At 48.6% G+C, this 24434-nt stretch overlaps 10 protein-coding genes across 10 annotated transcripts; 5 read left to right on the top strand and 5 right to left on the bottom strand.

The window, feature by feature from the left end:
• Window positions 1–148: 148 nt before the first annotated feature.
• Window positions 149–1444, bottom strand: N7508_003021 (RTA1 domain-containing protein; the record flags this gene model as incomplete). The annotated part of the gene is made up of 4 exons (XM_058461087.1): window positions 149–526; window positions 587–975; window positions 1038–1173; window positions 1226–1444. 4 exons carry the CDS (start codon window positions 1442–1444, stop codon window positions 149–151), a joined length of 1122 nt encoding a protein of 373 aa, XP_058321664.1.
• Window positions 1445–2803: 1359 nt separating this feature from the next.
• N7508_003020 (putative phosphatidylglycerol specific phospholipase) lies at window positions 2804–4087 on the top strand (the record flags this gene model as incomplete). The annotated part of the gene is made up of 1 exon (XM_058461086.1): window positions 2804–4087. One exon carries the CDS (start codon window positions 2804–2806, stop codon window positions 4085–4087), a length of 1284 nt encoding a protein of 427 aa, XP_058321663.1.
• Window positions 4088–4319: 232 nt separating this feature from the next.
• N7508_003019 (MFS transporter) lies at window positions 4320–6143 on the bottom strand (the record flags this gene model as incomplete). Its single annotated transcript, XM_058461085.1, has 1 exon — window positions 4320–6143. The coding sequence occupies one exon, from the start codon at window positions 6141–6143 to the stop codon at window positions 4320–4322; it is 1824 nt and encodes a 607-aa protein (XP_058321662.1).
• Window positions 6144–7938: 1795 nt separating this feature from the next.
• Window positions 7939–9248, top strand: N7508_003018 (glycoside hydrolase family 28 protein; the record flags this gene model as incomplete). The annotated part of the gene is made up of 4 exons (XM_058461084.1): window positions 7939–8193; window positions 8253–8678; window positions 8729–8858; window positions 8920–9248. 4 exons carry the CDS (start codon window positions 7939–7941, stop codon window positions 9246–9248), a joined length of 1140 nt encoding a protein of 379 aa, XP_058321661.1.
• Window positions 9249–10644: 1396 nt separating this feature from the next.
• N7508_003017 (uncharacterized protein) lies at window positions 10645–12126 on the top strand (the record flags this gene model as incomplete). Its single annotated transcript, XM_058461083.1, has 4 exons — window positions 10645–10822; window positions 10876–10973; window positions 11027–11287; window positions 11338–12126. The coding sequence occupies 4 exons, from the start codon at window positions 10645–10647 to the stop codon at window positions 12124–12126; spliced, it is 1326 nt and encodes a 441-aa protein (XP_058321660.1).
• Window positions 12127–12432: 306 nt separating this feature from the next.
• Window positions 12433–14177, bottom strand: N7508_003016 (uncharacterized protein; the record flags this gene model as incomplete). The annotated part of the gene is made up of 3 exons (XM_058461082.1): window positions 12433–13883; window positions 13934–13951; window positions 14000–14177. The coding sequence occupies 3 exons, from the start codon at window positions 14175–14177 to the stop codon at window positions 12433–12435; spliced, it is 1647 nt and encodes a 548-aa protein (XP_058321659.1).
• A 658-nt stretch (window positions 14178–14835) lies between these two features.
• N7508_003015 (acyl-CoA dehydrogenase family protein) lies at window positions 14836–16281 on the bottom strand (the record flags this gene model as incomplete). Its single annotated transcript, XM_058461081.1, has 3 exons — window positions 14836–15018; window positions 15067–16049; window positions 16095–16281. 3 exons carry the CDS (start codon window positions 16279–16281, stop codon window positions 14836–14838), a joined length of 1353 nt encoding a protein of 450 aa, XP_058321658.1.
• Window positions 16282–16590: 309 nt separating this feature from the next.
• N7508_003014 (uncharacterized protein) lies at window positions 16591–17181 on the bottom strand (the record flags this gene model as incomplete). Its single annotated transcript, XM_058461080.1, has 2 exons — window positions 16591–16919; window positions 16962–17181. The coding sequence occupies 2 exons, from the start codon at window positions 17179–17181 to the stop codon at window positions 16591–16593; spliced, it is 549 nt and encodes a 182-aa protein (XP_058321657.1).
• A 2089-nt stretch (window positions 17182–19270) lies between these two features.
• Window positions 19271–21081, top strand: N7508_003013 (cytochrome P450; the record flags this gene model as incomplete). The annotated part of the gene is made up of 5 exons (XM_058461079.1): window positions 19271–20362; window positions 20416–20441; window positions 20525–20609; window positions 20665–20828; window positions 20883–21081. 5 exons carry the CDS (start codon window positions 19271–19273, stop codon window positions 21079–21081), a joined length of 1566 nt encoding a protein of 521 aa, XP_058321656.1.
• A 1466-nt stretch (window positions 21082–22547) lies between these two features.
• N7508_003012 (Zn(II)2Cys6 transcription factor domain-containing protein) lies at window positions 22548–24232 on the top strand (the record flags this gene model as incomplete). The annotated part of the gene is made up of 2 exons (XM_058461078.1): window positions 22548–23045; window positions 23111–24232. 2 exons carry the CDS (start codon window positions 22548–22550, stop codon window positions 24230–24232), a joined length of 1620 nt encoding a protein of 539 aa, XP_058321655.1.
• Between the last annotated feature and the right edge of the window lie 202 nt (window positions 24233–24434).

The following is a 24434-nucleotide window of genomic DNA, read 5'->3' as shown; positions in this document are numbered from 1 at the left end:
TCCGATTACTCGATTGGGAAGAGAAACAAAACACATCTTGTTGCCCGAAATATAAGGCAGAAAGTGACTCTAATTTGCCATATAACCATCTAAGCGCACCAGTCTACATTATAACCATTCAAGCCAATCAAATCAACAACCATAACCGTCAAACATTGTGGAACCGCCCTGACCCAACATTTTCATCCGGTACCTGAACCCGTTCATCGAGCGGCTCACAAAAGTGCCCATTCTCCGACTCGGACGGCTCCCAACCATTCTGCTTCAACCGCTTCTTTTCCATGTTCTTCTCAATCTTAATCGCCTTCTTCTGAGCCTTCAATTCTTTCTTCTCCGCTCGACTTTTCTTCGGGAAGGTCGAGTCCGGCCCTTGCAGAATCCTCCCGGGGTGGAAGATATTCAGGGCTATCAACCCGAATAACATAGGCACAGCATCGAAAACGTATTCATACTCCTCATGCGTGAGAACAGGGTTTTTGGTCGACGTCCCTTGGGCATATTGTGCAATGCGGAAGATGATTCGAATCTGCAGTATCGCTTTAGAACCAAGACTGATCAGTACCGACAGAATCCGGTGAGCACTTACAGTAATCATTCCCAACACAAAATAAACCGAATAAAACAACCACCGCCACGAAAACACGCCCTGCGCCTTCTCCATCGCCAGCTCTCCGTCACGCTCCATACGATGTATGATCCGATGTAACTGGATAAACAGTCCCAAAAAACACAGGATGAAGAATTCCTGCATGCCAATGCCGCCCATGTAAATGTGCAGTCCCAGTAGGACGGTTTTGGTTTCTGTGTCTGTGCCTGTTGTCATTGATGCGCCGGCTAGCTGGACTATGAAGGCGACTATGTCCAATGTGACGAAGATTAGGCCGTAGCGTTGGGCGGATATTCTTGCTAGATTTTTTTGTGGGTGGTAGTAGTAGATCATTCGGCCTAGGGTCATGTATAGGAAGGCGTTTATCCCTGTGATTTGATTGTTACTTTCTGTCGCATAGTGTGGGATACTGGGTAGGGGTGGCTCTTACAGATTGGGGCTAGAAGGAAGAAGACTGTGAACAATGTGGCGTAATTGTCGTTGTTTTGATGTCTTGTTTGGAGGGCTCGGAAGATAAAGGCTATTAGTTCCCAGGCTGAGCCCATAGTTATTACCCACGCGTATGGCTTGATGGGAATATTAGCTGATGTGATGGTAACTGATAGGAATGGAACGAACCTTTTTGTAGATAAATGCTTGGACGAGATGCATGATGGCAGTCAAACCAAATAGGACACAGAATAATATAGCTGCTGCGAACGATGGAACATAGTATAGAATAACATCGCACGACTCAGGTGGAAGGTATCCATTCTTCCCAGGAGCAACACTGATACAGGTTGCAGAAGCTGTGGAAGTGGTAGACGATGCAGGCAAAGTAGTCGCGGTCGGGGCCATGATAGAAAACCTGAAGGTGAGTTGATGATATCTATTCTAATCACCATCCTTGACTGGAGTTATATATCTCAACCTCGAAGATAAGATTCTATTTTTGCAAATCGTATCCTTCATCATTTCTGACCTTAAACGAGCGAACCAATCAAGCCGACGACAGCCTCAAGTCCATGCATAGAGTGAGATGGGTCCAATCCTCAGCCAAGCTTGGGGGCTAGCAGTGAACAAGCTGATTGATTGAATTCTGCCTCGACGGACATCTTAGACAATAGTTAAAAAGCAGCCTAATTTTTCCGAGGTTCTGATTGGTCCGTTCGTTTAGTGAAGCCGTAGGCTTCGGGAAGCTATGAGGCTATGAGGCTATGAGGCTATGTTTGCAGTCTGACATCTTAGGCATCGATATTTCGTGGCTTAACCAAAGCCATTCCATTTGTTTTCATCTATTTTCTCTGATCCTGAATTGGTCTCCAAATTCCCCCAAACATGATTTTATCAGATGACCTTCCCCATAAAATCTCCGACCGTCTAAACTTCATACAGACTTCCCCGCTAAATTCAACCCGGCTTCATCCAGAAATGTGATCTTATGACATATAGAATGAATCGCTTAGCATAGAGGGTGGTATTCAGACGATGTTCAAATGAAATTCGACAGTCATAGGACCAGATCATCTCGAGACATGATCACAATAAAGAGCGCTGCACACCAGGACATACTAACCAGGGAATTTCACAAGTCAGGCGGGGAAACACCTTTGAATGCAACAGATAAGTTAGGGAATAAAGATTATGACGTATCGTCCGAAACTATTGAACTGTATGTTGTGATCTGAAATGAAGCACTTGAAAATTAAGGGCAAAACCAAGAAAACCTGGTCCAGCCAAGGAGACTAGATGGACCCTGGCCTGAGTCAATGCTGGTCTTACCGACTCACCGTAATTCTTGCATACAGCAAAGATGCAGTGATTGTCACGAGTTTAACACGGTTAGTGTTGCAAAGTGTTGCAAATCAAGCACAGAACACGGGGTTTTTTCAACTACCCCCTTGAACATTTCCAAAACATCAGATGTTCATTCTCCGTTAGAAACAAGATGAAGATAAGAACATCTGATCGTCCTCAAAATCGTGGCTCGGAGACAAGGGGGTCGCTTGGCCAATAAAATTGAGCCTGCGGCCCATGCACCGACGCGGGGGATCCAGTGCTGTTGATGATCGACAGCGTGCTGCTGCTGCATATTGTAGTTGGACCATGCGGCACATGCAGCTAAAGAGGCATCTAAGAGGATGTTGGGGGAGCTGCAGGGAATAGCAAATTACTTATAGTGGCCGGTTCCTCGAATGTAAGTTTTCCAACTCAAACATGGCGCGTTCTTTGTTACTTACAGCCCTAAGTCTTGGCGCCGCGGCGCTCCCCGCCTCGTCGGGTTCCAGCAACATCAAAAATATCGTCGTCTTGGTGCAGGAAAATCTGTCTTTTGACCACTTCGCTGGCGGTCTAGACTACGATCCTAGCATTGATGGCCCGCAGAACCCTCAATACTGCAACCCGGCCGATGTCTCTCTGCCAGACTCTCCCCAAGTCTGCGCCAACCCTATCGCAAAGAACATCGCCTCCGATGACCCAAACCACAGTATTTCGGGTGGTAACATGCAAGTCTTCGGCACCTACCACCCCGTCTCAGGAGCCCAACCAGACATGAACGGGTTCATCAGCGAGCAGCGCGCCTCCTACCCAAAAGATGACCTGGCGCGAGCAGCCGAAGCGATCAACTACTTCACACCAGACCACATCCCAGTCTTCAACAGCCTAGCACAAAACTACGTCCTCTTCGACAGATGGTTCGCCGCCGTTCCCGGCCCCACAAACCCAAACCGAGCCTACCTCACCTCGGGCACATCGCATGGCCACGGCAAAAACGACGACGATTTCCTAAAGTCAGCCCTACCCCAAAAGTCAATCTTTGAACAACTCTCGGAGAAAGGCATCACATGGAAGAACTACGAAAACTCAACCCAATCCAGTCCAGCCTTCCTGCCCGACGCCCTATTCTACGACTGGACAGCCAAAAACGCAAAGGACAACGTCCTCCCCATCGACCAATTCTACACAGACGCCAAGGCAGGCAACCTCCCCCAATTCACATGGATCAACCCCGAATGCTGCAATTACATGTCCATGCACCCTCCCTCACCCATAAACATGGGCGAGAACTTCGTCAAGGGCATCTACGAAGCAGTTCGTAACTCACCGCAGTGGAACGAGACCCTCTTCATTCTGACCTGGGATGAACACGGCGGGTTCGCGGACCATGTTTCGCCCCCCACGGATGTCCCGGCTGGTGATAGTCTTACTTATACTGAGGCTGCCGGTGATGGCGAGCAGTATACTTTCCACTTTGATCGTCTTGGTGTGCGTGTTCCTACTGTGCTTATCTCGCCTTGGGTGGAGAAGGGGGTTGTGCAACATGCCCCTGATGGCGGTAATGAATTTACGCATACCTCGATTATTAAGTTTGTGTCGGAGCTTTGGGGGTTGGATTCCCTTTCGCCGAGGGTTGATTGGTCGCCTTCTTTTGGGGGGTTGCTCACTAATAGTTTCCGTGATGATACTCCTGAGAGGTTGCCTGATGCTGCCGACTTTTAGGCGGATTTCTAGGCTGGCTTGGTGATGGTTGGAGAGTGGACGATGATTTTTTTACAACTGAAATGATAATGACACATGAATATGCTTGATTTCAATTAATTATCTGTAATTTTAATTGGGATTATCATTATGTACAAACAGCTAGGGGGCTGTTGAAGTCTCCAGCAAAGGAGCGCGGTCAACCCCTTCTTTCTCCATTCAGATCACTATTGCAACGACAAAACTGGGGTCGTCACTTGCGTCCAAACAGCTTCCAACCAGTACTCGACTGTGATCGCTGAGTAATGGCAGAATTGCGAGTGTTCACACGGTCAATGTCATAAGGGTTAGCCTCGTAAGTGCCCGTCCGCTCAAGAGATGACCGAGAAGAGACCGACGCATCATCAGCATCAGCATCAAACATCGCTTCTGGGGCCTGAGACCCATCAACAACAGCCTCGGCCACAATCTCATCCCTCTTCTCATTATCACCCCCATCCCCCTGAACACCAGCCTTCTTGGCCAAAGTGCGCATGAAATCATCAGCTTCAGCGGCATACTTGCACTTCCGCCGAATAGCAGGCCCATACCGATAAAAGATAAAAGGGAAAGGACAACAAGTAAGTGCCAAGAAAGCAGGTACACACGACGCCCAATGAATCCCAAGATTGTGATACATATACGTCGTGAAAAGCGGGAACCCAGCACCGAAACAACTCCGAATAATGGAATTCGCAGCAAGCACCGACGCAGCGTAAATGGTATACGCATCAATGAGGTAGTTCATAATCCCCAAGAAAACAAATACCATCCCGAACCCAAACGGCGTAGTGGCAAGCACGCACACAATCCATGGGATCGACGCGGAATTCGTCCACGCGAACCAGAATAGCCCGATCGGGATAGCGAGACCACCCCACATCGTCGGCGGGAGACGAGCCTCCGGCGGCGCGAAGCCATTGTGCGCTTTGTGGATTTTCACGTAGCGTTTGTTGTCGTACATGTTTACGCCGACGGCGGCCATCATACCGATCATCACAGCTAGGAAGGGTAGAGAACCGACACCCTCGCTCCAACCACGGATTTCCTGGAAGATGATTGGGAAGGCATCGAAGAGCATGTAGAGAGTTCCGTAAACGATGGCCATGTAGAGGGATAGGAGGAGGACAATTGGTTCGGAGAAGAGGAGGATCCAGGGTCTTCCTAGGGCAGTAGTGAATGCATCTCTTGGTGAGACGCGCCCGCGCTCGATTTCCACTTTGCTGCGGTAGACTTTGCCGCTTAGGGATGAAAGTCGCTGGGCTCGTTTGGCTAGGAGGACTGGTGCGTAGGTTTCTGGGATTAGAAGGCTTTCGACCATCCAGATCAGGCCTGTAAAGACGGCTAGGAAACCTTGGACCCATTGCCAGCCGGCGTTTTCGCCTAGGAAGCCTCCTATCACTGGGCCCATTGTTGGGCCTAGGAATGGCGCACCGGCGAATAGGCTTGTTGCTAGACCTCGATGTTCGGCGGTGAAAATGTCAGCGATGACGCCGCCGGCATTGGTGAGTGGTGATGAGCCGAAGGAGCCGGCGAAAAAGCGGAGGATGATCAGTGTCCAGATGTTCTGCGAGCCTGCTGCGCCCGCGCAGAACACCGATAACGCAAGGAACGTTCCGAGGAACACGATCTGACGGCCGATGAGCTCACACAGTGGTGCCCAAAGCAAGGGACCGACCGCGAATCCAATGACGAACATTGAGACACCGAGAGTAGCGACTTCCTCGCTGGCATTCAGATCACTGACCACTTCATTGATACTGCCGGCGTAGGCAGAGGAAGAGAGAGACACGGCGAACGTGGCAAAGGCGACGGTAACGGTATACATCCATTTCAAGGTTGTGTTAAATTCCATCGGATTGCGCGGGTCATTGGGGATCCATTCGACGACATAGGGGTCTTCTTCTGTACCAGATCCAACATATGGATACTCAATTATCTCAGGGGTGACCACACCCTGGTCTGTTAAGATTCGCCAGTGTGGAATTCGGCGTGGGAGTGCTGCTTTAACAGCATCATTTTCAGTGTCCTTTGCCATAGCGACTCGAGCGAGATAAGCTCATGGTCGTGGGGGAGTGGCTTTTAAAAGAAATAAATTACCAAACTATTAAAGCTCTGCTGAGTCTCAAACATCTGATGCCTGCGTGACGAAGTGGACTCAAGTGGAGTCGATCGGATGCCCCTTCGGCAAGCCGAGAGCCTCTTCACCTAGCTTTCGGCGACCGCGGCCCGCGGCTGGTGGAGTCTTGTATTCGTAGTCTGTATTTTGTATAGTTTTCAATTTGGACGTCCCTGGATCTTATATTGTGTCTTGTATGATTCCCTAGGCTGAAAAAGATACTGATAACTCATAATCAGCGGATCATTGTGATCACCAAAAGGTGAACTCGCACTAAACAGGAAAACTGGGTTTTTGGACCTCAAAATTTTTCCGATCGGCAATTGTGGCGATGTCACTGCCGGGTCCTGAGCTGTATCCAACCAATTCTGGCTGGATATTTGCAGATTCATAAAGTTAAATCAGATCGATCAAGGTGATTTACATTCACAACTGCATGTTTGTGTTCAATCACAGCAGAGTCCGACATTTTACGCCATGCTGAAAGCTAGGAAATCGACCTTGCACCAGTTTAGCTGACATGAGTTTACTGTTGGCAAATTTCGACGCTAGTGCTATATCCGGTGTTTTTTCTTGTGGTTTATGGGGCCACACATTTAGTATTCAAGGTCAGCCTCGGTCTAGAATGTAGTCGTGCCTTACTGTGGTCAAGCCTCGTCTCGGTGCTGTTGGTCGTCTGGGATCATTTTCGCTGATCTTCCACTTATGCATTGGCATTGGCTGTCACAATTATAAGCCAGGTGATTAATGCATCAGGCCCATACACACTTTAGGCTGCCTGCGATGGATGTCTACAGTTCACAAATTCCTTTGCTGTCTAAAGTGTAAACTAGGGAGCCCGCTCCAGTAGTCAGCCGTTTCAAATGGCAAATAATGATCGGGCACTCGATCTCAATTCAATTTATCGCTGATCTCTTTTTTTGAAATATGGAAAGACCAAAACTTGCTGTATGTCCAATGGGCTAATATATAATAGTATGCGGTCTGAAATTCGGAGTTTGCGGTGGTACTTGGTCAGGTAACCCTGGTTATATATATGGCCACACGTTAGAAAGGACCGCGAATTTTCCAATCTACCACTCTTTGACCGTGTGAGAGAGAGTCAGACTGAATAAAACGTTCTAAATATGATGTTAACAGCGTCAACGTTCAATAATACGATTTTCGCTTGTGCCGTTGGAAAAAATATCTCGAAAGGGGTAATATAACCCCACGAACACGTACATGTTGACATGCACCCCAGGGTCCATTCCACGCCCACGGATAAATTGCACTGTCTGACAGCATGCATCAAACAAGCTACTCTCCGGGGGAATATTACCTCCCCGCCCGGGTGATGCACTGTGGCGCCCGAAAGGGAGCTTAATTTCACTTGTTTGTCCACGAATGGCATCGCGCAACGGGATTCCAGCCGTCCGCGATTCGTGGCAATTACTCCTGGTTCTGGATGGAAATGCTCCTCCACACAGGGCTGAAACCTGAACTTTGAAATATGAACCAGTTAATGCAGGGTCTGGGACGGAATCGTGTCCTCACTTGATTAGGAGCGGCTTGGCAATGTCTCCTGAAGAAGCGAAGCGAGATGAGGTGTAGGGCTGAAGGCAACAAGTATAAATTGGATTATGGAACGATTGGATGTTTCTAGTAGACTATCACGCTTTGCATCGCATTTTTTACTCTGAATATCGATTCATCAACATCATTGTGATTCATCATGATTCTAAGTAAAAGCCTCTACATTTTTGGCCTTCTGGGAGCCGTTGCAAATGCACTCCCAGAGCCAGCCGCTCCTCAGGTCACGGCACCAGCCAAGTTGGAGGAGAGAGCAACCACTTGCACGTTCTCTGGTTCTAAGGGTGCTTCCTCGGCTAGCAAGTCGAAGACCGCCTGTTCCACCATTGTGTTGTCGGCAGTGGCTGTCCCATCGGGAACTACTTTGGACTTGACCGGTTTGAATGACGGAACAACAGTAGGGTTACCCACATACCTGACAAGAAGAACGCTGCTAATTACACCCCCTCATGGTAGGTCATCTTCCAGGGTGAAACAACCTTCGGCTACAAAGAGTGGTCGGGTCCTCTTGTCTCGGTGTCCGGCACAGACATTACCGTCAAAGGCGCATCGGGTGCAACTCTGAATGGAGATGGTGCCCGCTGGTGGGATGGAAAGGGCACGAATGGTGGCAAGACGAAGCCCAAGTTCTTTTATGCGCATAAAATGTTTCAATCTACCATCAGTGATATCAAGATTGTCAACTCCCCTGTTCAGGTCTTCAGTATCAATGGAGCGGAGGATCTCACCTTGAGTGGAATCACCATTGATAACAGTGATGGCGATGTCGATGAGGGTGGCCACAATACCGATGCCTTTGATGTGGGATCTAGCTCGGGCATCACGATCACTGGTGCAACTGTTTACAATCAGGATGATTGTCTGGCGGTTAATTCTGGAACGGTATTGACTCGAGGTTCGAAAAAGATAGATCAATCGCTAATGTGATCTAGGACATCACCTTCACCGGAGGTCTCTGCTCAGGAGGCCATGGACTCTCCATCGGATCTGTTGGAGGGCGAAGTGACAACGTGGTTGACAATGTGCACATTGAAAACTCCGTCATTCAGAACTCTGACAATGGTATGCGAATATAAAGAAACCTTAATTGGCGAAATTTGTAGCCATTGACACACTCAAACAGGTGTACGAATCAAGACAGTATATGGAGCAACTGGTTCCGTCAGCAACGTTACCTACAAGGGAATTACCCTTTCCAATATCGCAAAGTACGGCGTTGTGATCGAGCAGGACTACGAGAATGGCAGTCCCACTGGAACCCCCACAGATGGCATCCCGATTACCGATCTCACTCTCGATGGGGTGACGGGTTCCGTTAAGAGTAGTGGCACGAACGTTTATATTCTCTGCGCCAAGGGTGCCTGCTCTGACTGGACGTGGAAGAGTGTTAGCATTACTGGTGGAAAGACAAGTAGCGCTTGCTCGAACATCCCAAGCGGTGCAAGTTGCTGAAAGCCTGCATTGCGTGCTTTTGATAGATAGCTGATCTTATTATGGCATGCTCGTGTGAACCAATTGGTATATAGAGAATGCAAACACAGCAAACTTATACTCCTTCCTGATATGCAAGGCCTGAAGGCTCCAAGGCCATGATCATGAGTCAGCACCAAATCAGGAAAGAACATCACACGCCATCGTCCGGACGACATGAGCATCTCCTGAAGTCATCCTACTCAAACTGAATATTGTTTCAAGTCGGGTCGCTTTTCTCCGGTTGTACAATCATTATTTGACGCGTGTCCATGCGTGATATTAGTTAAAAGAAGAATCCACTAACCCAGCCGATGCATGACCGTGGCGAGCAGGGGTGTCAAGAATTGATGGACATATGTCCTTGAATACTATGACAGTATGAAACGCTGAGAGGGTGCGGATCATGATTCCGGTAGGTTGACTGGTTAAGCTCGCATCAGCTCCACCAACAAGAATGTTGCCTGTGAAGGCCTCCCCTCACACAGCAAGCAACTTTCACGGGCCCTGTGACATTATTTAAAAAAGCTTCCCAACGAAAAAGTTGCATCCAATGTCTGAATTTCCTGATAAGGGAGCTCGAAGCCCATTCCAAGTTTCAACATGACGCCCTACACTGTCTCGATGGACTTGCATGAAGTTTCAATCACCCAAGGGCTCGGTGCTCTCACCCTTTGGTCATGGAATATTCTCCTTCGGTACTTGCAACTACCAATTACATCCACAGGATACCAGACTATCAGCAGATAAGGCTCCGAGAGCACCAATACCGCAATGCAATGTCCGATCAACATTCCATTGCCTAATTAATCCCCGAGCGGGGCGGTTCGTGCACCCACAAAACCGACCAAGCTTTGACAAGGCTGTTAACATTTTCCTGGATCATTGCTGGAGCAGATCCTGCTGTGCATTGGCAGTGTGCGCTACGAACATGCAGCAGTGATCTCGTTACGGACTGCGGGTAGCATATACCCCATATCTCACATATGAGGTGCACCTCGAGCTCTTCCTAACCGTCCGCACACCATCAAAACAATATTGAAATTTCAAAAATGAGATAATGTTACACGCGTGACATGCAAAACCTTACTGAGTGGCACATCTAAGGAGCTAGGATCACATTGTTGGGACCAAAGTCCGCCTGGATTCCAGGTATGTGCCTTGCACTAGCTCATTGGAAGGAATCCTTTCAGGGAAATTTATTTCGTCATGCAGATAGCTCTGATTAGCTTATTTTCCCTGCAAGCTCCGAGCCCAGCTTTATTCTTGAATGACCGCCTGCGCCAGACCCCTTCATCAAGGGAGGTTCGACCGTGTTTTTTGACACTGCATTTTCAACTGAGACATCTTCCCTCCTCAGCCTTGGAAATTGAGCATCATGGAAGCCAAGGATTATCCTCCAAGTTTCACCAGTCGGAGTACAGACTTTGTCTCGTCTGATCAACAGTCCGACAGCAGGTGTATCATCGATGATGAAAAGCTACCTCCTGTTGATGGAGGTACGCAGGCATGGCTCTTTCTTATAGCCTCTGCTATGCTTGAGTCTTTAGTATGGGGTATGTGAGACGTTGCTACTGCGTGAGTTCGATGGATGTTAATACATTAGCAGGATACGCTTTTGCCTTTGGAATTTTCCAAGACTACTACAGTTCACATCCACCATTTGCAGGATCTGGACACATTGCTATCATTGGTACTTGTGCTATGGTGAGACATACAGTATTGAGAATGGCGTTGAAAGTAGCTAATGCATGGCGTAGGGCATCGCGTATCTCATTGCCCCACTGGCGATCATTTTCATGATTTTGGTGCCTTCATGTGCTCGGTGGGTATCTACTGCTGGAGTTTGCATTATGTGCTTCTCTTTGGCAATGAGCTCTTTTTCCACCAATGTGACACACCTCATCTTATCACAGGGAATTGGCTTTGGAACTGGTGGTTGCTTAGCATACACTCCAACCATCTTGTTCATGTCGGAGTGGTTTGCAAAGCGAAAAGGCCTTGCTTTTGGAATTGTCTGGGTGAGTTAGAGTGTTCCTTTTATACCGAATCAAGCTAACCGTATCCGTAGGCTGGGTCCGGTATATCGGGAATCATCTTCCCACTAGCCATCCAGTGGCTACTTGGCCAATATGGAATCAACGCAACACTTCGAATCTCAGCAGTGACATTATTTATACTTGCCGCACCTTTCCTCTATTTCCACCGACCCAGAATTCCCATGAGAGAGGTTCAGTACCACAGATTGAACTTCCATTTCTTATACGACAAGACCTTCATTGTTTACCAGCTTGGAAATACCCTGGAAGCAGTCGGATTCTTCCTACCAACAATTTACCTCCCGATATTCGCGCGCAGCCTCGGCGCCAATGACTTCATGGCTTCACTCACCGTCACCCTAGTCAACCTAACCACAGTTTTCGGCTCCGTGTGCATGGGATTCCTATCAGACAGATACCATATCACAACCTGTATCCTGATCTCAACCATCGGCACTGTCCTATCTGTCTTCTTCCTCTGGGGGTTCGCAACCTCCATCGCACCATTATACATCTTCTGCATTGCCTACGGCCTCCTCGCAGGCGGGTTCTCATCGACATGGGCGGGCGTTTCCAACGAAGTCCAACGCGCCAACCCAGCTGCAGACGCGACGGTCATCTTCCCATTCATGGAGACGGGCCGAGGAATCGGCAATGTAGCCAGTGGCCCATTGAGCGAGGCTCTGCTGAAAGCAGACAACTGGCGTGGGCGTGCATATGGCGCTTACGGGAGTGGCTATGGTACACTGGTAGTCTGCACCGGTGCCACGGCGCTATTGGGTGGAATCTGTGTTGTGGCGCGTCAATTCAAGTGGATATAATTGTGCGAACAGCGTGCGTATTTTGCACACAGGACATGTCGGAACGGGAGTTGTTCTATATAAATTGGGGTTTATATTTTAGTTTGAGAATGGTATTGGATTGGGTGATAAATAGGTCTGGGTTTGCGAAGACCATTTCATTTCGTCAATATATGTGAAAAAAAAAGAGAAATGTTATATATACCACACACTTCACTTCGGCAACTGTGCTTTGCGCTAATGAGAAATAATCGCACATGTCCCCCGCAAATTAAATAAATGTTCAGGTTCAGATTCAGACCAGAATCAATATGCATATCATCCTGCTTACTTGGTGACCCAGCCCCATACTCTCCAATACCAAGGCTTGGGTGGTCCAGTTACCTTCTCGTAGTGAAGACGACCGGTGTCAAGATCAGCTTCGGCAGAGCGAATAAACGCTGGACGGACGATGACCTTGTGGCCAGCGTAGAGCACCACAAAGACGATAATACAGATGTAAGCGACGAAGAAGTCGGAGACATTGAACACAGGGATGAAAGACGTGAATCCCTGGGTTAGGGCAATGAGGACGTTGAAGAAGAGCCCGTACCAGGCAAGATAGGGCTGGAGGACGGCCTTGTAGGGAAGGGTATCGCGAGAAATGTTACGGGCAGACAGGGCGCGCATGAAAGCGATGTGCGAAGCGTTGATACAGGCCCATGTCACGAATCCGGCGACACTGGAGAGATTGACGAGCCAGTTGAAGACTTGGCCGGCATCGTTGGAGACGTTCATAAAGCCTAGTAGGCCAAACAGGGCGGTAAATGACACGCTGATGTATGGGACTCCGTGCTTTGTGACCCATCCGAAGCAGGCCGGGGCGAAGCCTTCGTAAGCAAGTCCGGTAAGCACTCGACTGCCACTGTAGACGTTGGAGTTTGCGGCGGATAGGACGACACTGAGGAGAACGGCGTTGATCAGGCTGGGGAGGATCTTGACTCCGGCTAGATCGGCTGCGATGACCATTGGCGAAGAAGAGGCATTGGTTTCGGCAGTGGCAAGGCGTTTGTTGTCGTATGGGACGAGAAGACCAATGAAGAAGATGGTCAGGACGAAGAAGAGAAGGATACGGACGAAGGTCTTGCGGATGGCCGAGGGCACGGTCTTCTGGGGGTTCTCGGTCTCTCCTGCTGCCACACCGACAAGCTCGGTGCCTTGGTAGGAAAAGCCTGCCTGGATAAGGACAGCCCAGAAGCCAACGAATTTGCCAACTGACTCCGGAGCGTTGACCAAGTATGTAGCAAAGGCTCCTGGGTTGTGCCAGTATTTAAAGCCGATATAGCCCTGGTCTCCGACACCGACGTCAATGCAAATGGCGAAGATCATAAATCCGATGACAGTTGCCACCTTGATAGTCGAGAACCAGAATTCCAACTCGCCGTAGAAATTGACAGGAAGGAAGTTTAAAGCCGTAATCAGAACCCAGAATACTCCGATGAAAATCGCAATATTCAGATCTTTGTTCCAGTACTGGATGATAGTTCCGGTGGCGGTTAATTCGACCGCAAAGGTAGATGCCCAGTTGAACCAGTAGATCCAGCCCATAGAGAAACCGAGACTAGGATCGATCAGACGTGCCGCATACGACGTGAAGGCACCGGGAATTGGGATATATGTTGCGACCTCGCCAAGGGAGCTCATGACCGAGTATACGATGGAGCCGACAAAGATATAGGCGATTAATGCGCCTGCGGGTCCGGAGTATGCGATTGCAGTGCCGCTGGAGATGAAGAGACCTAGAAATCGTTAGATTAGGCTATTTATTGAGCTTGAATTGGCTGTGTACCTGTTCCGATTGTGCCACCTGCATCTGGTTAGCACGTTGCTTGTGAGAGGCGAGACGAATACATACCGATAGCGATCATCTGAAGATGCCTGCTCTTCAGTTTGCGCTTCAGCTCGCCGGGATTAGCTTCCGGGTAGCTCTGCTCGGCGTCCGCTTGCTTAGTGTCTTGGAAGCCATTTTTGGGCTCAGTTGGAATCTCGTTCGCAGAGCTCTTGATGTCGGTGGATGCATCCTGGGAAGCCATGTTGGACCACCACAACTATATCTCTCAAAGCACCGCAAAGGCGATGGAATGACAGCAGTAAACAGGTTACGAAAGAAGTCAATGTTGAAATTTTCCACTCGAGCTCGAATACCCGTTTTCGCTTGACTGGTGGGGCTCGGAGGCGTGGAGAAGACTGAATTTTTCTTAGGTAAAAAGTCGAACCATCCGGAAAGACAAGACTTGACGAGAGTATCAGATTCATTTGGTCTATAATTCTACATCATCTACATGAAATTCTATTCCATGGCTGATGGCACATGTATATCTCGACATTGGCAACTTTGCGAAGGTCTCAGACTTAAGCTTAAATATCGAACGCCAGAATTTTCCACGAGTGGGTCTATAAGGCTGCCATTGGAGCAAGCATGTTATCAATCTACAGGGGCTCACACTGCACTTGTATAAACGAGAGCAATTAGTTAACGACAGTAATTCCATAGTTATGTTGTAGTGCTGTCTGCAATGATAGGCTACAGGCTTCAACATTCTTACATTCCTGACGCCTGGACGCATATGCAGGGGGTTCTGAAACGAGAAGTTTCATACTTTGGTCAAGTACCATTTGGATGCTAACCACAGAAGAGTGATATCAAATCAGCCGAGCTTGACCTCGATAACCGGCTATTGTGTTGAGGGGTCAGATCTTAGCCTTGGACTGCTGAGCAGCCGTGTCTTTCTTCGGACCTGCGAATCCAAATATATACGCGCCAATCTTCCGCATCTGGATCTCCTCTGCCCCTTCGGTAATGCGATACCGACGGAAATGACGATAGATATGTTCAAAAGGGTAGTGGCGAGAGTACCCATCGCCCCCGTGAATCTAACCCGTCAGCCATGTCTCATGCAGTATCCGAGAAAGCCAACATACCTGAATGGCCCGGTCGGCAGCTTGACAACAAAGTCGGTTCGCCCAAAAGTTACACATGGCTACTTGATCACTCAGTCGGCGCTCAATCTCAACCCATGGCCGTTTTCCCGACGCCTGACACTCAGCCACAACACGATCCATCTCCCAGCCTGTCTTGAAGATAAACAGACGCAACATCTCAACCTGAGTCATAAGCTCAACAACCGGGAACTGAATAGCCTGGTTATCAGCCAAAGTCTTGCCCTCACCCCATATTTTCCGGGACCGGGCACGCTCAATACTCCGATCAAGACAGTACCTTGCTGCCCCGCATGAGCTGGCTGCTTGACGGATCCTATTCTCATGTACAAAGGTCTGCGCAATGGCTAGTCCCTGGTCAACAGATCCCAAAACCGCCGACTCGGGCACCCACACCTGGTTCAGGACGACAGTTGCGTGGTCGGTGGGCATATTAAGCGTCCATTCGTAGCTAGCAATGCGTAGTCCTGCCGTGTCACGGGGAACAAGAAAAGCAGTGATCCCCTGTGCAGATCCCGGCTGGCCTGAAGTCCGGGCGAAAATGAGGAAATGCGTGCAGTGATGCGCGCCTGTCTGCCACTTCTTTGCCCCTGTGATTTCAAACCCGCCTCGGGTTTGACGTGCTGTTGTGGACATGTATGTGGCGTCACTTCCATGGTCGGGCTCTGTTAGGCCGAATGTTGTTCGGAAGGTTCCTTGTAGACGTGCTGGTATGAGGGTTTTTCTTTGGTCTTCGTTGCCGAAGTGGTGGAGCATTAATACGTCTGGGAAGTTTCCTACGATGCTGTGCTCGTTTTGGAGGTCGTTGGCGAGGCCTAGGCCGCCACCGTATACTGGGTGCGAGGTTAGGTGGTAGCGAATAGCTGACATCCATAGGTTGGTATCTGGATGGGACTGGCCGCCGTATACTTGGGGTAGGGCGAATCGATAGAAACCAGCGGCATCAGCTCGGTTGCGTGCCTCACCTGGCATAATTAGCTTGGAATATCTAGTACCATTGACCTAAGTACATAAAAGCTCTTCCCACTCCTTTTGTGGGTTCCCATTGTTGTCCCAATCGGTTCGGGCATATTCACGACGGTGATCGAAGAACCGATCATTGTCACCTGTGTGCTGCAGTGGCAGGATATTTGAACGGATAAATGAATTGATAGACTCTATATGAGCTTTCAACTCTGATGGAAGCTCGAAATTCATAATGGCGATACTGCATTGGTGGTTGTACCCAGTCAGGCTAAGTATATAATGTGTCGACTTTCCCCGCATTCGGACCTCGGCGCGCATCTCATCTCGGCTCATAATCAGGTGAAGGTTAACCAAAAAAACAATGAGAATCCATGCGTATTAATAACTACAAGGCATGATAGGAATCGCCAATGCTTTGAGAGTAAAACAACCATCTGATGTGATAATGGACCGAGCCCATACTGAACCGTCTCTACTCACAACGCCACGTTAAAACCATTCGTTGCAGAACATCAGATCTTACGGAGTAAGATCCTTACACTAGTCAGTAAACTTCTTCTGAATATTACTCGGCGTTCCCCGAAATCGTCGCCAAAGCCAAAACCCAAACATAGTCAACACAGTCAACGGTATAGCAAAAGCAAAATAAAGCCACCACCACCGCGAAACAAGAAATTCCGCCCCATTCGAGCCAGGAGACGTATCAAAAGCAACCAGATTCGTCCCGAACAGACTACACACAAATGTGGCAGGGAGATAAATCAACGTCACAGCCGCAATGATCTTCATGGACATACTGTCTTTACGTGCTTCGCGTGCAATGCTCGCGCTTTGCGTAGCTATGCGCAGATTGACTGTACTATCATGCCCTGTAATCAGGTTATAAAGTAGCGTGATAAAATTGTTAGTACGTTGCCGGAGGTTGAAGATACGACGATGTCTGTCTTCGCAGAAGTCGCGTAGAGCGAGGAGGTCGTCTCGGACTCGTTCGTGCACTCTGCTGTTTATGTGTGCACCGCCGCTGTAACGTTTCGCTAGTCGGCCTAGTCGGGTGTGATCTTGCAAGAGGTGGTCGATGTTTGATGTGTCGCGCTGGTTATTGTGTTCCAGTGTGATTAGGTTGCGAGACATTTTGTGCAGTAGTTGTACATATTTGGAGAAGCGGTCGGAGTCTGTTATTTCGAAGAGGGAGCCTTGGTGGAGTTGGGTTTCGATCCATAGGAGCCACTTCACTAGGTTGTCAAGCTCGGTTGATCGTGTCGAGAGGGTGTAGAATAAGATAGCTGAGTGCAAGGCCAGCGGATGCAGCCGTGTTTCGCCTTTGCATCTGCAGGTGCTTTTATTTGTACAGGAGCACGGCTCCGTTTGTTGGAGGCCTTCATAAAGACCATGTACCAAATTGCGAACGTCGCTTTTTGCCTGGGGGAACACATACACACTTTGACCTGTTGTTATGTCGTGGCGGAAGTAAATAGGCTCATGTTGATGATGCAGTACCATGTCGGTCGGACCTCGCGAACTGATGGTAGGGGTACTATCCAATGGACTGGTGTTGTTCGCTACATATGATAGGGACTCTGAGACATTATAGCATATTTCTGTCTTCGTGAGCCCACTGCACTCTCAGTCAATCCAGGAAGGGAGCACTGACCCAGGCACGGTCGGCCTTTGATGTCAACACATCGACTATGATAACCGGAAACGAGCGGCGAAGCTAGAAGCGCCACTGATTCCAAATTGATGTCCCAATATTCCTCAAATCGAGAATTGACCTCCAAGTCATCCGGGAACGACCCCGCTTCAGGGCTCAGCAGTCTGACACGAGTCAACAGAGGCCACCAAACTCAGGTCCAAACGTACATAACATGCAAAGTACTATGATCTGTGCTCTCAATCGGTGCCTCTGACCGCAATTGCCCCTCAAAGTCAGGCGATTCTGCAGAACGTCAGAGCGGGCGCAAGCTGAATCGAGGCTAATCACCGTACCGGCTTGATCGAGGACTGCAATTGGGCAAGATACGCCTCGCTCGTGCGAGGCAACCGACCGGCCGCAGCACAGAAACAAGGCATATTTTAATGCCGAAGAATCGAGTTTGGACGACATCTCAAATGATGTCCAGGTGGCTTGTTCAGTCTAGGTCTGACATCCCCCCACTCTGCAGTGTGATGACCCTGCAGTCCTTCATCCAGGACCCAGACAGTCGGAACACGTGGTTTGACCTGTCGCGAACATGCTGGGGTATAGATCTATTCAATTTTGAGACTCTAAATCTCGATAGACGAGGCCCAAGAAGAAGACAGTATCGGAGTCTAGGTGGAGTTTTGCAGAGAAATCACCCAACCTGACCCAATTTGCCGGTAATTTTATTCGAGAGGATAAAACTTCCGCTGGAACTCGGACAACCTGAAGACGATCCTACAATTTGTTAGTCTGATAAACTTTGACGCTATGGGATGCATGCCTCGTCAAATGCTACCACATCAGGGGATCTACTCCCCTGAATCATGAAAATTTTGAATAAACAACGGCCTTGTGTGGGTACTTTGACGTCTGTCACTATTCCTAATGGGGAACAAAGGCCTTGGCTTTCATCACAATCCTTGCTCCTCCGCGTCCTTTGGTTATGCTAACGGTAACTATAACAGTCGAACGCTAGAATCCTGTTTGACAATAGTACAGCATGACTCGGTTGTGTTCTTGTTCCCTTGAAAAAATCACCACACTTGATCTTCGTATTAACCGATGGGCCTGTGAAGGTTCCACTGAGTCCCCGTGCACATGAAATAACTTTCTGGGACGGGATGTCAAATCCGGATATCTTCTATGGAGGACTCGAGACGATCCCGGTGCTCTGGACGGGACTTTCTAGACCCACGGGCAATTTAGCGTCGCTTTTATAAGCCACTTCTGCTCCAACGGGTGTCCCGCGATAGGCTGGAGATATTCTTTCTTCCTGCACGGAGCCCCAGAGGTTCTCTTGGTCTTTCCGAGAGCCCACAAGTCCACCTCAGGAGAGTCCCGACAGTATGGATGCCAATCACGGTATTGTGTCCATTCGGTCTAGTTGCATTATGTCGCATTATGTCTTTGTTCACGGTTTTCTGACAGGAGTGGCCCCACAGCCACGGCACACAAAAGGAGCCCTCTAGGGTGAAGCTGGGGTGGTTTTGGATTTCTTCACCCCTGCTCGCAATAGATTCCTCTGAAATCCTGTGGAACATGGCGTGGTGGCATCTTGTTGTCGCGCACCCATGCCTCGCCCTCGGCGTGGTTGGCATGGGCTACCTGCTGTCACTAGCTATATATCGGCTATACCTTTCGCCAATTGCTCATTTCCCCGGACCTAAGCTGGCCGCGATGACCATGTGGTATGAGTTCTACTATGATTCATATGTCGGTGGTCAATACACCTTCGAAATCGCCAAAATGCACCAAAAGTACGGTCCGATTGTGAGGATCAGTCCTTATGAACTCCACATCGACGATCCAGAGTACTACGACGTCTTGTACTCCCGAGACAAGCCTCGCAATAAGTCGGTTCATTTGACCGGCATGTTCGGAGCCCCAGACTCTGCCTTCGGTTCTGTCGATCACCGTCGTCACCGGATCCGCCGGCAGCCTATGAACCCGTTCTTCTCCCAGCAACGAATTCGACACCTTGAGCCCATGCTTCGTGGCATGATGAATAAATTACGCCAAGGAATGAAGGCCTGGAAAGAAAGAAACACCCCACTGCATATGTACCATGCGTTCAATGCATTCACTACTGATGTGGTAGTGGAGTATTCCATGGGCGAGTCATTCCACTATCTAGATGACCCTGACTTTACTCCACAATGGTCCAGGACAATTCAGTCAATCGTCACCATGGGAGTACAGCTCAAGCAGTTCCGCTGGGTCATTGGCTTTTTCGAATTGCTTCCACGTTGGTTGGTTGTGAGCCTCAACCCGGATATTGGCCCGGTCATCGACCAGAAGGTAGAAAGTCTCCGGCTGGCGAACTCGATTATCGACAGTGAGAAGTCCAGTGCGACTTCGACGGATGAGAAGGCCAGTATGCCGAAGAATACCTTGTTCCATGCGCTGCTGGACAGCAAGCTTCCGGCGGAGGAAAAATCGGCTAGTCGCTTAAGTCAGGAAATTTTCACGGTCATCTCCGCGGGCGGAGAAACCACTGCAAAGAATTTGACGACACTTACTTTTCACCTTTTGAATAATCCCGACAAGTTGCAGAAGCTACGCGATGAGTTGAACCGTCTTGATCCTGATGGGACAGCGTCTTTGGTGGAATATGAGACCATGCCCTACTTGGTAAGTGCCGGTTCATCTCATTGGCTAGGAAACACAACATCTAACAGTAACAGACATCTATCATGCTCGAGGGACTAAGGTACGAAGCGAGATTAGCTCTTGTCGTGTTGCTATCGCAAGTAGGACATACCCCAAGTGCATTGTTACTGACCCGATCTATAGACTCACAAATGCTATCTCGACAAGACTTCAACGTAGTTCTCCAGTCGATCCTATGAAATACAAAGACTGGGTCATTCCGCCTGGGGTAATAGATCATCCGTCCAATTTCAACCCGCTAGCACTAACATCATAATCAATAGACACCTGTTGGCATGACAGGCATCTTCATGCACCATAATGAAGACATCTTCCCCGACTCGCAGAGCTTCATCCCAGAGCGCTGGATGGATCCAGAACAGCGAAAGTATCTCGAGAGATACATGGTCGCCTTCAGCAAAGGCTCCAGACAATGTATTGGTATTCCGTACGTGAAGCTTCCCTGACCATGCAATCTCGAATACGAACTAACATTGGCCAGTCTTGCACGGGCGGAGATTCTCTTGGCTGTGGCTACAATCTTCCGAGAATTTGACATGGAGCTGTACGAAACTACCATCGATGATGTTCGTATTGCAAAAGACATGTTCAATGGCCACCCAAGAGATGGAAGTCAAGGTGTCCGTGTCATGATCAAAGGCTGGAAGGAAAGCTCTGTGACGAACACAATCTCTTCATGATCCTTGCTTTCGGTCATCATCTCTGCTGTTTATATTAATGTACATACAATGACTACCCAACACAGCTGTCCAGACATAATTGCTATTAGTATTCCACCGTCTCCAGGCCCGGGATATCCCCAGCTCCAAGTAATTCAGTATGTCTTTCTGCTTGTCATTACTGTCGAGACTAAAGCTGGGCTGGATATAGACTAGGCGGGAATTTTGGACAAGGGGCTTACCCTTGAAATGTCATACCTATCCCCGACATGCTCGATGATCATTCCAAATCTTCTTAATTAAGCCGAGAACTAGCCAGGGGCGTAGTCGGGTTTCCAATCCCTTGCTTGCATTCTCCACTCTGCGACGGTCAGCAATGAAAGAGCGGGCGGAAGAGAGTAAAGGGGCAAAGAAGAACACAGAAAGGAAAAGGAAAAGAAAGCAAAGGCGAGCCTAGCCATACCCTTTAAGCCGGAACATATTCAGCTGCGCAGGATGCCCCTAATTCTGAACGTTCAATGTGGCCCGAGGCTCAAGCTCCACTATTCCAAATACCCGCCGGTACGTCTTCCTGGGACATGTGGTCTCTGCAAGGTCATTACATTTAGGCAGACATTTGCCATAGTGGCGTGGCGCTGTCCACCACGCTGTGACTTGTTTCATATCTAACGAATAGGTTAGCGTGATCCACTTGAAACGTGTCAGTCAAGTTCCCAGTGTACTTTGAATCTGTTGGTTTTGTCAACCTTCACTATATCACAATACCTGCTCAGTACTTTGACATTGCACGGAATAAACGGTTCGTGAAAGGCGTTTTCCTCAACCCTCTAGGTCTTTACCGTAGAACCCGCGAGTCAGATACCAACCCGGGACACTAGGGCCTGTGAGACAAAATCATCCTATGTGGTACCAGCGCAGACATGCTGCTCCATACTTCGCTGGCCTTGCTCCTGTGTAACGGATTCCATGAATCGCGATGCACCTCGTGCCAGGGCTAAGGGGGCTCAGCTTTGGGATCTTGGATGCAACGAAAATACCCCTTGAACTCTTGTCCGCATATCCGCACGTCTATACACATGTTGTGCGAGTGCTCAGACGCTTTTGCTTGGAAAGTGAGGACATCTTAGGGTCAATATGCCAAATCAAGCAAAGACAGCCAATCACTTTGAATGACCCTGTCTAACCAAATTAAGGCTTATGTTCCAGAGCTTCCCAAAGGAAAGGCATTCACGCAGTGATACCTGTCCACGCGCTTTTCTAACCAATTCCCTGGGCCGTGATTTCCAATAGAACTGTCTTCCCTCGAGCCTGAAGACTGTTTGGATATGTTCATAGATAGGACTTGAACCGATTAGTCGGTTCCTGGGGCCTATCTGTTTTGGATTAGATATAAGCAAAAGTACATATGAGACTGGGGTCTTGACCACTGAGATGAACCTTTTCATATCATCAGCTTACAACAATAAGTTTATCCCTCTTTTCTAGAGATGCACCCAACTCTTAATTATCGACACTCACGGCGGTCTGCTTGTGATAAATGCCGCGGGCAGAAGCTACGTTGTGAGCGTGGCCATATGAATGGCATGTCTTGTGAACGTTGCCTCAAGGCTCAACAGCCCTGCATCACCAGTATGAACCACACGACACCTGTTTTCCTTCCTTCAAATCATGATCAGAGCATTTTTCAGAGAGATCGGGATGCTCATATGTTTGGCCATGGCCATGATCTGATGTCGATGCTTCCAAAGTCATCCAGCGCCAAAGGAGGACGCTGTGTTATGTCATCATCCACAAACCCAGGGATACCAACTACCCTTCAGTCAAATTGCTGGGATGATCAGATGTTATTGCCGTATCTCTCTGGAGACAACCTTTTTTCGTTGCCTGAGGACCTATCTTTAGGCATGCTAGATCCTCGGGTGTTTCCCAATCCTTTTGAATCGCGGAGTCGACAGCCGCACTGGTCTAATGAGAATTATAATCTGGTTAGTCGGTGCCTAGAGCAAATAAGAAACTGAATGTTCAACCACTGACCTCAAGTTCAAATTAGTCTCCTTCTGAAAGCGCTCTACCAGAGCTTACGCACCAGCACAGTGATGAATCTCTTTATTCGCCGGTTCTTGGTACTGATATCTCAACGGATGTCGGCAACGAAGGTGTAACTACCGGTCAAATATCTTTACCAGACCGACAGCCCATCTATCCCGGAACAGCACCAATGTTTGAAGCAGAGAACTTTCCTGAATCTTTTTGGGGCAACATTGAGACTCTTCCAAACCCGGCCGAGTTTCTTCCAAGGGTACACCGTCAAGAAAAACCCAACACGATCAAGAATGTGCGGACAAATCTTTTGAAGCTTAAGATAGAGCTTCATGAGGACCTAGAGATGCTTGAAATGGACTCGGCGGTGCTTGCATCTGAACCTCTCCTGAACGATCTCTTCAATCCATCCATTGCCCATTTGAATCTTCCAATCTGTCGCATACACAACCATTCATCCCGGTTGTTGGAAGTAATCAAATCTCTGCACATGGTACCCGAAATCTCTACATTCACTCCTGCCAAGTCACCGACTCAAAGCCCTTCGGGTGGACTTGAATATTCAAATTTAGTATTTCAAGACGTCAGCGACAACAGATTGGACGAACATGCGACCACTATAGTATCGCATGATTCCGGTTATCAACCAGCAATGACGACTTCTCCTGGTCGGCCTATGACCACCATAAGCCCAAAATGTGATATCACATTGTGGTTAGGTGTCTTAGAGGCACATGGCTATCTGACTCGCATCTACCGTGCTATTTTTACGCGTTTATATCAATTCTTTCTCGAAATACCTCCTGTGGACGCAGCAATGTATTTGCTATTACCCAAGCTCCAGCTTGGACAATTTCACATGGATGGCAATCTCGCTGTTCAAGTTCAAGTTCTGGTCGACCTCAGCTCTAGCGCGATGGGTCAGATCGACGAGCTGCTTGGGTTGCTATCAGGATATAACCAGAATCCAGGGCTGAAAGAATCTAGTTCCACTGGAGCTAGTGCGGAAGGCAGCTGGCCACGTACTATCCGCGATCTCGTTTTAGCGCAGGAGCAAGATTCGTGTGAAATGTCCTTGATGGATTTGATGAAATGTTTACGACAGCTTGTTCGAGATCCTATATTCCTTTGATTATAACGATCGTTTCCTGCGAAGCTTGGAGTATAATAGTTTAAAATAACCAATTACCGGTTTATTGCTATTGCATGGCCTTTTGAAACCGACTTCGTTGACTGAAAAACAGAAAGAAAGGTGAATTTTGAGCCGCGGACAAAGCGAAGACAGTGAAAAAAAGGTAGTAAACTGGCTTTCAAAGACGAAGTCCCCATAGTTT

The sequence above is a fragment of the Penicillium antarcticum genome (assembly GCF_028974205.1).
Source record: "Penicillium antarcticum strain IBT 31339 chromosome Unknown utg000003l_segment0_segment0, whole genome shotgun sequence".
In the NCBI taxonomy this organism is placed as follows: Eukaryota; Fungi; Ascomycota; class Eurotiomycetes; order Eurotiales; family Aspergillaceae; genus Penicillium; species Penicillium antarcticum.
Note: the sequence above shows the minus strand (reverse complement) of the source record. Positions and strands in the feature narration are given on the sequence as shown.